Source organism: Tympanuchus pallidicinctus, unplaced genomic scaffold, assembly GCF_026119805.1.
Source record: "Tympanuchus pallidicinctus isolate F22 unplaced genomic scaffold, pur_lepc_1.0 scaffold17, whole genome shotgun sequence".
NCBI lineage: Eukaryota > Metazoa > Chordata > Aves > Galliformes > Phasianidae > Tympanuchus > Tympanuchus pallidicinctus.
The window spans coordinates 16,956,269-16,972,231 of record NW_026294690.1 but is presented as its reverse complement, the minus strand read 5'-3'; the positions used below and the strand labels follow the sequence as shown (position 1 = coordinate 16,972,231).

The 15,963-nt window shown below is 44.0% G+C and overlaps 2 protein-coding genes across 10 annotated transcripts in view; one reads left to right on the top strand and one right to left on the bottom strand.

Annotated features, from left to right (window-relative positions):
* The window catches only part of SHQ1 (SHQ1, H/ACA ribonucleoprotein assembly factor), a 1,172,872-nt gene that overhangs the window by 369,148 nt on the left and 787,761 nt on the right, over positions 1-15,963 (top strand). The window lies entirely within an intron of this gene.
* CHL1 (cell adhesion molecule L1 like) overlaps positions 1-15,963 on the bottom strand; it is a 108,700-nt gene that overhangs the window by 46,644 nt on the left and 46,093 nt on the right. For all 9 annotated transcript variants that reach the window (XM_052679006.1, XM_052679004.1, XM_052679002.1 and 6 more), the window contains 2 exons: positions 2,164-2,352; positions 432-537 (listed from right to left, as the gene is read on the bottom strand). In XM_052679006.1, the coding sequence (XP_052534966.1) occupies positions 432-537; positions 2,164-2,254 (197 nt within the window). In that variant the 5' untranslated portion in view covers positions 2,255-2,352. The remainder of the gene's footprint in view (positions 1-431; positions 538-2,163; positions 2,353-15,963) is intronic.

Here is a 15,963-nt window from a genome sequence, read left to right as displayed (position 1 = left end):
ACAAAAGGACAATAAATGAGAGATGCCACCTGTGAAAGCAAGAGCCACGCACTGGAAGGAATTACAGGTCTCCAAAAAAAAAGCTCTGTTTGCAGGACAGTTGGGACTTTTGGCAGGCTCTACATACATATATGAGCTCTACAAGAGGTACCACCGTAGAATCCAGGAGAACATGAGCAAGTCTGCTCAGAAATGAAACCTCTCCCAAAGAGAAAAAGACACGTTGCTATCTATTCACAAAGAGAGCGAAGAATTTCAACTAGCAGAGCTGAATGGTTTAAATGGAAACAAAGCTTAACCTTGCCTTGCAATTCTGAGTGGAATCCCAGACATCTGCTATTCCTTTCCCCCTCAAAAAAGGAATAACGTTTGGCAAAGGCTAAAAGTCAACTCAGTTTCTGCTTGCTTCTCCAGGTGAAAGCAGTACTTACGTGGGCTGTGGGTTTCCACTGGCTTCACATTTAATTGTAAAGTTCTCATCAAAAGGGTAGGCAACCTGGTTTTCAGATTGCTCCTTGATTGTTGGAAGCTGTGCAACTGAACACAAAGAGACAGCAGATTAAATCCTCTTTCAAGCATAGCTGTGCACAGCTCAGGGCCTTTCTTTCAACAAGACAATGTCAGGATTACCTCACTGCTGCAAACTGTGAGGCTTGCCTTAAATAAGGGATGATTATCATCACCCTCCTGACATCGACAACACTTTGCTCCCCAAATCTGTACGTGTCTATAGACTCACAGGTGCAGATATACACAAAGTCACAAACTTCTGTCTTAATTCTGGATAAAATTACAAGGAAGACCATTGACTGCAAAGATGAGAAAGCACCCTGCAGGACAAAAGTGCCACGAGCAGTCACACAATTACACAGTGATTTTTCACTATCTTTTTTTTTTTCTAAGGGAATTAAAAGTGTCGCAAATATCAGTGTAACAAAGCCACAGAAGGAAAGAGGTGCCCTGCCATGTAGCTGGGGATAATGGGATCGTCACATCCTTATAGGCAGACAGAAAGAAAATTAACATCGTCTTTGGTTTCTCTCCAAAGTCCAGGAAGCTCAGAGCTGAAGCAAATGATACCATACCATATGGTTTCAAAGCTGAGCAATTTCAGGCCCACCAGCTTCACTGATCAGACACAATTCCTTTTTATTAAAACATAAAGACCTTCATTAAAACACATTAAGGGCTGGATGACTCCCCTGTGTAGGTACTTAAAGCCAGTGGTTGCCCAGACAGTTTGGCCTGCACTTTGCAGTCCCAGCTCTGCTTCTGCTTTACTTCAGCACAGGGAGTCACTTCCATCTCCTTCACTGATAAACAAATTCAGGTAGCTTTATGAAAATGTGCTAAAACCCTGCTTAATTGCCTTAATCCTCTGCAACCAGGGCTGCTCACAGCAGGTACCCACACTGCCAATGTCCTGCTCCGAAGCTGCTGCGCTCAAAAGCCTGCTGAGACCCTACAGTTCTTTTTCCATCAGTATAATTCATTCAAAACCCAATATGGTTGAATTTTGTTTTACTTCATCCCCAGAAAGCAAACTGTAGTGTGTAATCCTCCTGGCCACCCAGGCAGTGGAGTCCACTGGTCACCACTGGGTTGTCCCACATGGGCCTCATCTCATTGAATGCACACCAACCATGTAGAATAGGCAGCTTGAACATCCCAGCCAGACAGAGCTGGTGCTCCCCAGGGTGGGGTGCAAGGCATAGGAGATTCTTCTCTGGGGATTCATGTGCATTCCAAGACATAACACCTGCTCCTTCTCGAGGCGAGACGGCGGGTTGGAGACAAACACAGTTTCATGTACATCAAAGAAGCTTCAGGGAGACTCAGAGCCAAAATAATGGATTTTTGTGAAGGACAGATCTGACCCCTCAGAGCTAAGCAGTGCGTTGGATCTTGAACATCAGGTAGATGTTATTAGACAAGTTTACTGCTGCATCCAAACAAGTCTAAACAAAGTGCTTCACGTTTTTATCACTTCTAAATTTCCCAAAGGCCATGTTCTGGCAGAATTAAATTCAAAATGGAACAACTGAAAGTAGGATTTAATACTTTTTTCTTCAGGGAAAGGGAAAAAATGGAAAAAAAAAATAAAATAAAAGCAAGCATGCCAAAACAAAACAGCAAAGTGTTCAGTAAATAGCTACAACTCACCTGATAACGGTATTTCAATAGCAGCTGCCAAACTCAGTACGAAGAAAAACAGGCATATGGTGATCCTCTTTGTGCTTAATAGCATCTCCATCACTCTTCTGTAAACAAGGAGTCCAAACAGAACGAGATATACCTTATGCTTCCTCTCACCATCAATTCAAATCAGATGTAAGATGGGAAACTGGGAGCCTAGCAAGGAGAAGAAACAGCCATATTAGCGGGTATTAACTCGGCTCTAATGAGGTTACTAAATTAAAGCAGTGCTTCAGGATTTGCAGCTAAATTGCATGAAAGTACTGTTTCCACTCCTCTCTCTATCTCCTGGCTAGAGGAAGGTCCTATATTAAACCTTTAAAGTAAAATACATGCAAAAAGTAAAAAATCAATTACAGCACAAAAGCATAATTATTTTTTGCTTTGCAATTAAAGTAGGAATAGCTTAAAATATGATATATTTGTAATTATTCCAGTTCATAAGTTTTTCTAATGAGAACTGTGTAAGTTGGAAAGTAATGTAACAGAGCTAATGAGAGAAATTTAGTAATTTAGTACATTAATGACCTTACTCATAAATCTCATACATCTTTTTATCCTTTATTTATGTCTTAAAAAAACATAAAAAGGACATTTAGTCCAATTTAGTTCATTAATAAGGAGCAGAGCACGAAACATTGCCTTTTACTCCATTATCCCAGAACTGCTGCACGTAGGCTTTTACACATTCCATTACACGTCCTCAGCACTGCATTACAAGGTAAAAACGTCAGGCACCAGCCAAAAGGAGGAAAAATCTGTGCTAATGAGAGCTTAGGTGCCACTCACAGGGGAGTAAAGGAGAGGGCTCCACAAGTGCGGGTGTATGAAGGATTTCAGTCACCAGCACCACTTGCAAATGTCAGCGAAGTATTAACAAGTGTAAGGTATGCATCGTACTGCCCATCTGCTAACACAGCACTTACAGCACATCTACCTCGAGAAATTCAGATTTCAGCTGTCAGGATCGTTTTGCAGGAGCAGTGTCCACTACTGGGAACTTTTATTCACTCAACTCATGAAACCTTCCTGGAAATCAACGTCCTCGAGACTAAAATCCCTGGTTTAAGATTGAAATTGGCCAGTGAGGGGACAAGAGACAGACATGATAATCCCATAAGCCTCATTTGTGTAGAAATGAGGCTAAAAGACAGATGTCATACTGATATCTTAGGCACTGAACTCTCCCTGGTGGAAGATGCTGGCTGACCTGCTCAGGGCCATGCTCATCAGAGAGGGACAGCACAGAGGGACATGGGGATGGGGACCCTCTGACTGCAGATCAGCAACCAGCAGCAGCACACTGGTTTGAGGCAGAACGTAATCAGCTCAGCTGCATTCCTTCTGGTCTCAGTCTGCAAGCAAGAGGCCTTTCCATAGTTCAGGCTTCTAAGATCCTTATTCCATGTCCCAGGTGCCAATACATGGTGGCTGCACAGCCTCTGCCCATACCTACCAATGGATCCACAGCCACATGGATGCTCTGGCAGCACACTCCCCAGCCACACAGTTGCACTCCAGGTTCAAACATCCCCCAGGCTCTCCCATCCATCCCAGCCTTGAGCTCTGCCACGTACCCAAACTTCACGCAGTGCAACACTTCACTTCTACAACCATTCAACTCCAAACCGAAATTTCTCATCTCGTGCCAGATCCCAGCAAATGAACAATTTAGCTACTGAAGTAATTTGGAGCAATAATTGAGGTGGCTGCACAAGAACTTGGCAGCGAAGGGCAGGTTTCGGTCTCAGCAGTGCCAAAGCACAGCGCTCTCCTGGGGCCCAATGTGTGCCAGATAAAAACCTGCAGAATCTTGACCCTGGTAAAAACAACGGCTCAGCAGGGAGCTGGAGCAGCCCCACAGCTTGCTCTGGATACTTGTTTTTTTTTCCCCAGGAATCCCAAATTCTCCTCAGCTCTCCTCAGGAGTTGTCCAAAGCATCCCTTGCACCTGGGTGGCAAAGACAACAGCAGAAAACCTTTCCTTGGCACAACGATCAGGAGTGCCACAATGAACGGTACACTTAGGATCCCTTCTCCTCCTTTTTCCTCTTCCCCCTCCACCTCCGTTCTTCTCTTCTCTCAGCCTCAGGCTTAAGCCAACTAATTTGAATTCACCACAAATACTTATCTGCAGTTCCCTACCTGCAATTCATTATTTACTGCGCTGTTTGGTTAATAGTAAATACTGATTGCTCTAAGGACAGACCATTTGTTTGTTTAATGAGCTGCCTATTATTTACAGTGAGCAGATCTTTCAAAATATCAGCATTTCTAAGGAGTGATGCAGTTCCAGATTATTTCTATGTATACCACCACTTCCAAAACATGCTATACAAACATTGGACGGCTAAACAGGGAAAAAAATTAAATTGTCATTTTTTTCCTCATAAACCTCGTGAACAGTTTTGCCTACATGTAATTACTGCATTAAAATTGCTCATCAACAGTAGCAGAACGACAGCCAAAAATCCCAGATTAGAGATCTACTGCTTCCAAGAGAAATTACATTGTGCTATTAAATATGGAATCAATCTCAGCTATTTGGTCCTCTCAAGCTATGCAAGATTTGGCTCCTGTATAAATTCTGTATGGCACAAATATTAATGAAAGCACTGAATTCCCACAGCTTAATATTGCTGCGTTTCTGAGCTGACCTTTTCATTAGCTAGAATCAGATTTAATTTCTCAGTGACACATATATTTCAAGACTGTTAAATAAAAGCTGTTGGTAATTAGAAGTCTTGGCCTTCAGGGTGGCCCCAGTGACACAACAGAAAAACAAAACTCTGGAAAATAATAAAAAAAATCTTTCCTGGTATGAGAAATGAAAGTTTTTATTTAATTAGATCATATGTTGCAAGATAAATGACCGTACAGCACAGAAGTTTAATTAAGCAGTCTTACTTTTGGATCTAATCACAGAAGAAAAAAATCCCAGCCCTGGACAAAGACAGGGAAGCACACTGCTCTGCTCCACGCTCAGCTTCCTCGGCACCGCTGCTCCAGAGCTGTTAGAGCACAGCTCAGTGCCAGCATCTCCTCTACCTCCCCATTTCCTTTATGACCTCCCACCAGTTTGGAAATGCCACCTTCCATCACCCGCAGCACCACTTAAATCCCAGCGGCTGGAAGAGAAAAATTCTGCATTTTCCACGCCCTGGGCAGGAACACCTCGCTGCTTCACTAATTAGCTAAGAAAGGTTGATATTTATGCCAGTGAGGCCTTAAACATAATGCTACAGCTGCAATATTTAGGCAGCTGTTGTCTGTTTTTTCCTCCTGAAAACAGATAAAATAGCACCAAAAATAATGACAAAGCACCACCACCTGTGGTCATTTATGTTTGGAAAGGATGAGAAGGAACATTCACAGGGACCCATCATTTCACTCTGAGTGCTGATGTCATGCATAGCTTTTTCCCCTAAAAAGCACACACAGCAGTGAGAAGATAACCTTCACTTGACTCCATCCCTATTGCCTATTTTTGGAACTTGCTGCTTTCTCCGGAAAGCAGTCCATATGCAAATGCTGGAGATGATTAAAGTAATCATCCAAATCAGAAAGGTGCCCTTCCTTCTGCAGGGAAACATTTCCCAAGCAGGTATGAGGCTGCAGCACACAGTCATGACACAGCCTCGCTCCCAGGAGGCTTGGTGAGATGAGCCTATGCACCATGCACCTTGCCAAGGATTTTGTCAACATTTTTGGAATGCGCAGATCTAAGTTTCCAGTGTGGTTAGGCAAGATTTCAGTATTATTTCAGCAAATTCATGCTTTGAACGTGATTTTAACCATTGTGCCTCAACAGTTTTGTGATGTATCGGTTTTTAGGTCTTTCAATCTCAAGAAAACACAAAGCTATCACTAGAAATGTAATAGATTGCATATAAAGGATAAAGAAATACGCGTGCAAGGCTGTGAAATGTACTCCTGCAGTGCAAGCAGCAGTAACACTGCTGATCCAATAACCAGTGTAAGTAGCATAACTAATTTCCCTGGAATGAGGCTTTAAGAAACAAATAAGGGTTCAGGGAGCCCAAACCTTGCCTGGTTTGCAGGAGGAGAAAGCCAGCAGACGTGATGTCACCACTAGGCAAGCAGACACCAGCATAGCTGCTGCCTATCCCCAAGGCAAGGCCTGCTACCCCCAGCTGTGACACACAATTCATCCTTGGGCTGATTATGTGGAAACTCATTTTATGCAATTTCTGTTTGCAAGCTCCACAGGTTGGGAAGGGCAACATGTGCATCACCTGTCCTGCTGCCTTCCCATGGGGAAACACAGCAGCACCAGCAATCCAGTTCTGAACACATTGCCTATCTGCTTCCAGCAAAATCCTAAAATGCAATCCTGAGACCTCAGTACCTCTCATCCCATGTTGTTCTCAAGCCATTTACAAGCTCTAGGAGTAGTTAATGTTGTCTCTTGGCCATCACTCTGTCTGTGTAAGGATCCACCTGGCAGGTCTGATTTAATTTATCCTGTGGATCTTACTGCTGGAGCACCATACCACTGCATCACAGGGTACCAGCACCATCTTTCTTAAAGCCTCACGTTATATACAGAGTGCCTGAAAAGCACAGAAACAGTGCTTCTAATCAGTACACATGATCTGCTCATTGGTAGCTGCTTGCCAGCATGAAGCTTCGTTCTTAGAGGCAACTAAGAATGTGAGCTCTAGCTGCCACTGGAGCTGTCTGCCAGAATCACTGCCTTGTGCTCACGTCTTCCTACCCTCTAACATCAGCAACCTGGACATGCAACACAGATTTTTATGGGCCACCATAAAAACATTCCTCTCATGGGCTGCAGAACAGAAATAACCAGAACAGTTATTTTAGGCACTTAGAACCAAGAAAATACAGAAAATTAACAGTTATGAGCTGAGGGACCCAGAGGAGCAGAGCTGGACAGGGACCTGCAAGGGGCACAAACTCAGCTTGTGGGGACACCAGGGCAGTCCTTCTCTGAGTAGGAACCAATCTGAACCTTCACACTCTGTTTCTTCCAGCTCCTTGTTCCACTGTGGCAGCAATCTTTTTTTCTACTTTTTTTTTTTCAGGGGAATATCTGGATTTATGATGGTGTACTTGAGCTGTACAAACCCCATCCTGCAACATAAATTGCTCTCGTAAGTGCTTTGCAAACTTCTGAGAGATATACAATGATTTAATTAGCAAGGCTTTATGTTATCTAAAGTTAAAGTAGAAATAAAAACACCCTACTGCAATTTCAGATTATATTTCTCCATTGCACTATACAGCACAATTTACATAACACATGTATCAAGCACCATAAAATAAGGTGCTTGGCTTTATACACGCACAGCTTTACAGATGCAACCACAATCCAACCCCATGCACATGCTGCATCACTTTTCTTAAAAGCAAGGCCATTCAGTTCTCATTAACCACTGGAATCAGAGACTTCCCCAGCCCCAGCAGGTGATGCAGTGCAGGAGAGACAAGCACAACAGCCAGCTAAAAATTCAACTACTCTCAGAGGCTTTTGCCATTCTTTTTTTCTTTCCACTTGACATACTGCACCCCCTAGATGAGTTGCCTATATTTCTGGCTGAAACTAGTTTTACATTAATTGAAATTTTCATCAGCAATTAGCATTTCAGCTCATAGGTCAAGCATGAAGCACAAAATAAAGTACGGCAGCAGCGGGGCTGAATGACTGGAAAGGACAGCGCGTCATCCGTGCACCAAGGGAATGAAAGCTGGTTGCAGTTTGTTTTCAGATCAGACTGCCAACGACAGCCTCCTTTAGTGGAGGTGATGCAAATCCTCCTGACTGCAAAAGGAACTTGTACAGCAACAGCACTTTCTTCTTTTGTATGCTCATTCTCACTGTTTCAAAGCAGAAAACAATAGGAAAATCCTGAGCTTTCTCATGATTCACCTTACAGTGAAGCAATACCTCCTGGAGGAGCCTCACCTTGATGCCCAGCTCCCAGCAGTGCTGGCCACAGCTCAGGGCTGGGTTTGCTTCAGAGTTCCCTGTGCTCAAAGTATGGTGACAACATGAATGGGAAAAAGGGTATAACTGCAAGCAAACTACCCCTACAAACAGCAGTAAACAGCCATTGTTCTTTAAGGCAAACTAAGTGGAAGTTGAAACAAGTCTCTTTTCGCACCCTATATTCCTGTATCCTTCTCCTTCTTGCTGGAAATTAAAGTACAACAACAATAAGCACCCATTTGGAAGGGAAAACTCTGCTTGAATTCTGTTAAGTTGCATGAAATTGGAAAGAGAATCTTAATGTTCAACATCAGCCTCGCAAAACTATGGCCTTCATTACCCATTCTGCCCATAACGCAATATTCCTCAGAACAAGTGTGACTTCTGCTCACCAGCCTGTCTGCAGACATCGTGTACGAATCGATTACATGCGCATGGGGAAAAAGCGCTTTCCACGTTGTGTACGTGAAAACTGTGCCATACACTTTGCACAGAGCCTCTACATAGCACCACAGGTTGTCCTTTTTTCTTTAGAAAAAATGAAGAAGTCACAAATTCTGTTGGTCACGTTGTTTTTCCATCTCATTTGTATGGCACACTTGGACAGATCCACCTCATTACTCTGCCATCCTCGCCAGTAACTCACATCTCGTTACGCACCGTAGAAATGCTGATCAGAAAACAGCTCAGAAAGCTGCAGAGAAGAGTCACTTATTAAAAAGTCAAGCATTGCACGAGGCCTTTCATGCACTTCACTTTCCAAAGCCTCTGACCTGTCTCCTGCCTCCTTTGTGCTCCCCTGCAGCTCTCTCTGAGCCTATACACATCCCTGGAGCACAGGAAACCCCCGAGTTGAGCTGCTGCTCTTATTTGGTCAGCAAATGCAGGAAAGGAACAAATCTTCCAGCTACTGCATTCTGCTTTATTCCACTCTGCAGAACAGTCAGTGGGGGCCTTCCTCATTAGATCCAGCTGGAGCTGCAGGTGACACACTGCTGCAGTAATACTTCCATAACCCATGGATACCCCACACTGCAAACAGGCACTAATGGCTGGTAAAGGCATTGCAATGGGAAACTGAAAACTGCTTTTGCAATTACAGCCCATGCCCTTTGAGCTTTTCCCTCCTCTCTCCTCCTTCTCTTTTTATTTAGCTGCAGTTATTTAAAGCCTAGATCTCTGTTTAAGCAGCTGCCACAACCAGGCAGCCCAAGCAGCTCTTCTAATTAAATATTTGCTGCTGTGCAAGTTTTCTCTCCCCTTCCTGCTGTCCTCCTGGACAACGTTTGCTCCTGCAGAGATAACAGGTCACCCGAGCACCCTCAGTCCCATGACTGAAGCATCCCAAATGATGCAACGCCTCCATGAAAATTAATTTTATGATAAGCACCTTGTCATTTGCTATCAAAGAGAGCCATCAATAATAAGGAAAAGAAATAAAACTTGCTTGGATTTAATAATCATTATTAAATTATGTCATTTACATAATTAGACTTCAGTAATAACTACTGACTACGGCATCTCTCTTCTATGACATGGAAAATTGGCACAGTGCTTCACAAAGCGATAAAATGATTTTTTTCTTCTATTCCCTCTCTCATCTATAACTGCAAGCATTAAGTTGACCAGGTAAGTGATGCCAGACCACAACAGCTACTGAGGTCCGCATACAGGATGGGAATGGAGATGGGTATCACAACATGAAGAGAAGAATTGTTGAGAAATCTGAATTAAAGTGGCTTTCTCAGACATTTGGAGTTCGTCCTTAGCCTGCAGAGCAGGATCCTGGGCACACCCAGCTGCAGCAGCACCATGGGATGCTGTGTGCCCTCAGCCAGCAGCAGAGCACAATGGATTTCCCCTCCCACCTGCACTCCCAGCAGAGCATCTCACAAACTGCACAGGGTTGAACACACACCACCAGGGCTGAATTGCCTGCAGGGAAGGCAGCTGGTGGCAGGGGGGTCACACAGCAGAGCTGTCCTGACTCATCCCTGCATCGTCCATGCAGACTTGAAACAGCAGAGTCAACTTGATGTGAGCCCCGCATTCCTCTATCTGACACTACTTGACATCTGAAATAGAACAGGAAAAGGAATAATAATTAAATGCTTGTTGAGAGTGGATGTTCACAGCTCTCCTGCATGCAGACATGAGAGCGGGTTGGAGCTGAAGGGGTGCAGCACTGTGGAACTGAACAGATCAACACAAGACATGGATAATGAAAAGAAGATGGAGAGAGAGAGATTTGGGGAAGCAGGAAGCAGCAAGAAGAGTACATGAGGAAATTGGAGCAGACACCAACAAGCATGGTACAGCCATGTGGGGCCATGAAGCAGCTGCTGTCAGATGTAGATGAGAGAGGGAACAGCTCCTAGGAGAGCACTGATGCTGTCAGAGCAGCGGGGATGCAGATGAGCTCAGGTTGGTGCTGGGCAGAGACAGACAGGGCAGGGAGAACGCATGCTGATGAAGCAGAACGCACTGGGGAGGGAATAAAAGCAGCACCGGGTCCCTGAGCACCAAGTGAGGAATGGGAGATGCTGTGGTGGTGACAGCAGCTGCAGTGATGGGAGAGCAGCATGGAAAGCACAGTGCCCATGGGGGGGATGAAGGGGGTGGATCGAAACTGCTTGATCTCTTCCAGTGTCTCTACACAGTGCAAATTTATTGCAGAAATACTAATAGGAGCAAGCAAACTTCACCTGTATTTATACATATAAAATACACACACACACACACAAGAACCAAGTGGTTCATTTGCATCAGTGCATGTGCACAGGAGGACTCTCATCTGCACCACACTGTGTGCTCTGAGGTCAGGAGAGATACGCCTGGCTGACATCACCTCCACAGGCATAAACCAACAAACAAACAAACCTGACCTTCTGTCTCTGTAGGAAACAAATTGAATTCTGCTTGTGTGCACCAAATCTCTTTCCCAGCCTTTCCAGTTAATGGAAGAGATTGGTAAAGCAAAGCAGGGCTGGGGTTAAAACCAGACAAGAAAACCTTGATGAAGTGAGGCATGGTATTACTGCGATATATATATATATATATATGGGTTTAAAAATGTTTCCAAATATCTGCAATTCAGTGCTTCCAGAGAGAAACAGAAAAAGGCAATGCCTGAAATGCCTCTCTTCTCTAATTCTTTCTCCAGTAAAGTGCAATCCACTGGCAGCAGGCAAATAAATGCAAACAAACAAAGAATTCTAAGGGACAGACTCTCATCTCCAACTGTTGGGCTGGAAGCCCCAAAGTAAAGACAAATGAGTTTCCTCCTTCAGAGCTAACGCCTTCTGCAGTTGCTAACCTTAAATTACATTTAAAGCAGTCTTGCGGGGCTCAAGGACTACTGCTTTCACATTCAAAGAATCAGCATGTTCCCTAAATACTTGAAGCTTGTATAATCCGGGACAAGTTTGGGCACCCCAGGTGTTTGGGAGTGGCTCTCTCTGGCTTCTCCATCAGCTCTGGGGCTGCAGCCAGGAGGACCCACCCAGACACAGCCTCTTATCTCCAGCTCCACTTCTCAGGGCAACAGAAAACACACAGAAAACAGCCAGACTGGCAGAGAGCCTGGCTGCTGCATTTCTAGAGCTGAGGGATGCATAGACAGGACCAGTGCTTCAAGATATCCCTGTGCAAAGCAGGCTGGGTTTAACCCAAGCCCTTAACGTGCCAGCTCAGCGTTCCAAAAAAGCTGCAGGTGAAGCACACGTGAAGCACTCAGCTCCAGTGTTTGCACAATCATTTCACCCTCACTCCAGAGCTGACCGTTGCAGTTTGCTGCTTTCAAAAGTTCTTCCACAGTGAATAGCCAGGAGTACATCTTTGCATTTCATCACCAGCACAGCACACCACCTTTGCTCCAAGGCTTTGCAGAAGTCAGGATTGACCCCAAACCCATGACCCTAATGCCATCCCCAAAAGCCCTTGCAGTCCTCCACCAGAGATAGAGCTCCCTACAGCACCCAGGTCCCTCCATTCTCCTCCAGCTTAAAATATCTGTCTGCCATGCTCCCTCCCTGCTGTTCTCCCCATGTCAATGCTGGGAGCACCACAGTGCAGCAATAAGTTCTGGGAAATTACCCCCCAGCTGGGGAATCAACAGCTACCGCAGTGGATGTCATCAGTGGGACATGGGATGGATGCTTGTAATTTTAAAGCATACATTTTATTTTATTATGCATTTATTCTCATCTGTACTTCTTGAACCAATATTTTGCTTCCTAATAGTTGCATTTTATAGCCAAGACAGAACTTCATGAGGTACAAACTTCTGCAGTATAAAGTCAAGCTCTGCGGTAAAGTCAAGCAAACACTTGTAGCAATTACATGCCCAGGAGATTTCATAACATCACAGAATTAACAAGCTGTCAGTTAATGATATATCACTCCATCTGCAATGGCTCCATCTCCAGAGAGGAACCCCACTCCATCTGCAATGACAATGACACAGCACAGTGGGGCAGTTATCACACACCAATATGAGATTCCACCTTATCTCAAAACATTTCTTTCTGAAGTATTCTAGTGCAATTTGCTTCCATTTTCTCTCCGAGGAGGCAGTTTTTTTTTGCAGAGCCTCTGGATTGGGAAAACGAGGTTCTGCTGAACAGAAACAATCTCAGTGAGTAACAAGAGGCAGTTTTCTTACCTCTTGTGTCTGGCACTTGAAATCACTGCCACTTTTCTTTCACTACAGAGCAACTGTTTCAAAGGACCAGACCCATGCAAAGGTGAGGGATGGAGTCTTAACTCAAAATGGGTGTCAGTGAGGATAAAGGTGAGAAGAGCTGCTCCAGCTGCAGATGTGTTACCGAAGCCACAGCTCTGCAGAGCTCATTATGCACACTGATAATTATTGTGATTAAGAACAATCCAAGAGCTACCGCCTCCAGTATTGAAAACTTAATGATTGAGAAAAGCTCAAAAGATTTCAAGGAAAAATACAGTTTTTTTTAATTATTATTTTTAAATACTATTTTCCAGGCTTCTCAGTAAGGCCAAAAGTTACCAAAGCGATTACAAGCAATCCATACAAGGGGGTATTTGAGCTCTGCAATGAACTGCCTGAGAAGCTGCTGCCTTCAAGCTCAGAGATGAGTAACCTTTCCTGTTTGCTGAAGGGATTTCCTGCAAAATCTGCCTTGTTGGTCTGCCACTGAGAAACACAGGAAGCATAAAGAAGTGGGCAGCCTGGAGCAGCACCCAGCTCCTTCTTTATTTCATTCTGCTGACAAGTCTGAAGCTGACTGAAATCCTGCTGGGTGCATGGGCAATGCACTGGAACTGTATCTCTGCACAGAGCTGACCTTATCATTTGTGTATTGGTTTCTTCCAGCAAATGACTAATTTATACATGCAGACCCTAATGCCACAACTATCTGACAAAAGATGTAAAAACAATCTGTATTGTTACAGAGTCTATTAATATGTATTAAAAGTCACACTGCAGCTGACAGAAGACATTACTGTACACAGCATAAAAAATATGACTATTATATTTAAAATTTTCTACTAATCATGCATCGCTGATTTTCTCAGAGTTTATAATTTAAACCTTTAACTGCTTTCCAGCAACATCATCAAGTCAAGATTTCTGATGGATGGGGAGCCAAGAAAACTCATTACAGTAACAAAATATAAAAAGAAAGGAAATAGGAACCCTGAACTGAAAAAAAAAAATAAAAAATAAAATAAAAATAGAATTGATTTTTGAAAAAAAAAAAAAAAAAAAAAAAAGTGAGAAATAGCATGCACCTGCTTCCCCCACTGCTTCATATTCTGTTGGTCATAATGCCAGCACGGCACACAGCACACAGCACAAATCCATGCAAAAGGGCACTGATGCCCAGCAGACAGACGGCCACAACAGGCGATGCGCTGCAGAACACACAGACTGGAGGTGACTTCTGTGTCCATGGTGGGCCTGATATCCTGGGCAATCAGACATCAGCTCCAATCCACCAGCACAGCTCTGCCTTCTGCAAAAGGCAGGAAACAGCCCCCAATTCCTGTTTCACTCATGGTTTTAAACCCTTTTACTCAGCTCTGCTTATTTATAATCGCGCTACTCGAGAGCCCAAACCCTGAGAGCCTCGGAAGCCCAGTGCAGGAGCAGAGGTCCCAGTTCTCTCCAGAAACAGCTCTCTCCAGGGGAGGAAGCCCTTCAGGCATTGGGATAAGGTTGAGATCAGGATTTCAAGGGATTCGTATACTGTATTCACATTAATATCATACCCAATCTCAAGCAGTAATTTGAAAATCCCAGAGAGGGTTTTTGGTTTTATCTTCTTGGTTTGTATACTCTCCCCACGCAGTGAGGAAGCAGATCCACTTACTAAAGCATTTATTAAACTTGCCAAGCTGTCTTCCTTCCCCCCCCACCTCTGAGCTACCTTGTGTGAATGTTAATCAGCACCATTACGTGGCACATCCTCTATGAAACGCTCACTGCGGCTCCCACACTGCCCCCAAAAACAAAATTAATAACCACTCAGGACAGAAAGTTAAGAACAACAATCTAAAACTGTAAGATATTTTATAAACATTTATTTTTCCAGAGATTCCTATCCTTTTCCCCCCTGGTCACATCACTCATTTCCAAACTCCTCACGTAGTTGCCTTCAAAACAATCCTAAGGGAGCGGGCAGAGTTCTTCCCCTGTTGTATAAATGCTGAGGCACAGGGGAGATATTTTTTATGATCAAACACGGCACAAAGATTTCAGATAAGCAGACTATCTGAAGCCATTCTGTGTATGTGCAATCTCCTAGAGCTCCACATCACCTCAGGCACACGTGTGTAGGTAGATATGAATATATGCAGCTACACATGCAGAAACATGAAGAAGAGGACAAAGTTACAGCAGCAAACCCTTTCAGCTCATTTGTCATCACCAGTAAGATTCGATTTCCAAAGCAGTGAGGCACAAGCATCCCAATGCACCTCTGTTCATCTCCACCCCCCTGCAATCAGCTGTATTTCTGAGGCCAGATGACACCACTCAACACAAGGACAGTTGGAGTGGTTGAGTCGGAAGAGCTCTCACAAACATCTCTCCTGAAACACAGGTCATGGCATGCTGAGATGGGAGCACTGCTCTTACTGAAATCACACCATTTCCTTCAGCAGCCTTCTCCAAAGGAAATCTTCCTAGGAAAATCAATATACTGCTGTTGAGTTTCAACTTTCTCTTCTCTCCCAGACCTCCCTATGATTAGCAGTGCCTTCTGCAACACCAGCACAGAGCTTTTAAACTGCTCTCCTTTCTGTCGCGCTGACTGTGATTTATCTGCCACCTCTTTCAATTATCTCAACAAGACCTTCTAGGAGGACTTGCTTCCTGGTCTGTAGATGCTTCTGAATTTAACATAGAAGATTAAGTAAATGATACAAGTAATTAAGAGATTCCATTAATCTAATTATCATTTACATCTAATTGTTCATATTATTCATTCAAATCTTGACTTTTTTTTATTCCATGCTGCTCAATTAACATTTTTACCACATAAACCCCATTACAAACTCAAGATAGGAACAACTGGGAAGCTTTTCTAGGAACTCTCCTCTCTGGTGTTCCCATGTGTGCCTCTCTGTAATTTTAGAACAAACCAGCTTGAAGAGCAGTCACTGACATCACTGCACCAGGAGCAATCTACTGCAATGCCAGCTCATTGCTCCCCTCCTGGTCTCCCTTTCAGCCCCAGTGCCTGGCTGGCACTGAGTCACACCTTGCACAAAGGCAGTCCCAACTCCAGATGATGGAGCTCTGGAGGTCAGAGCAT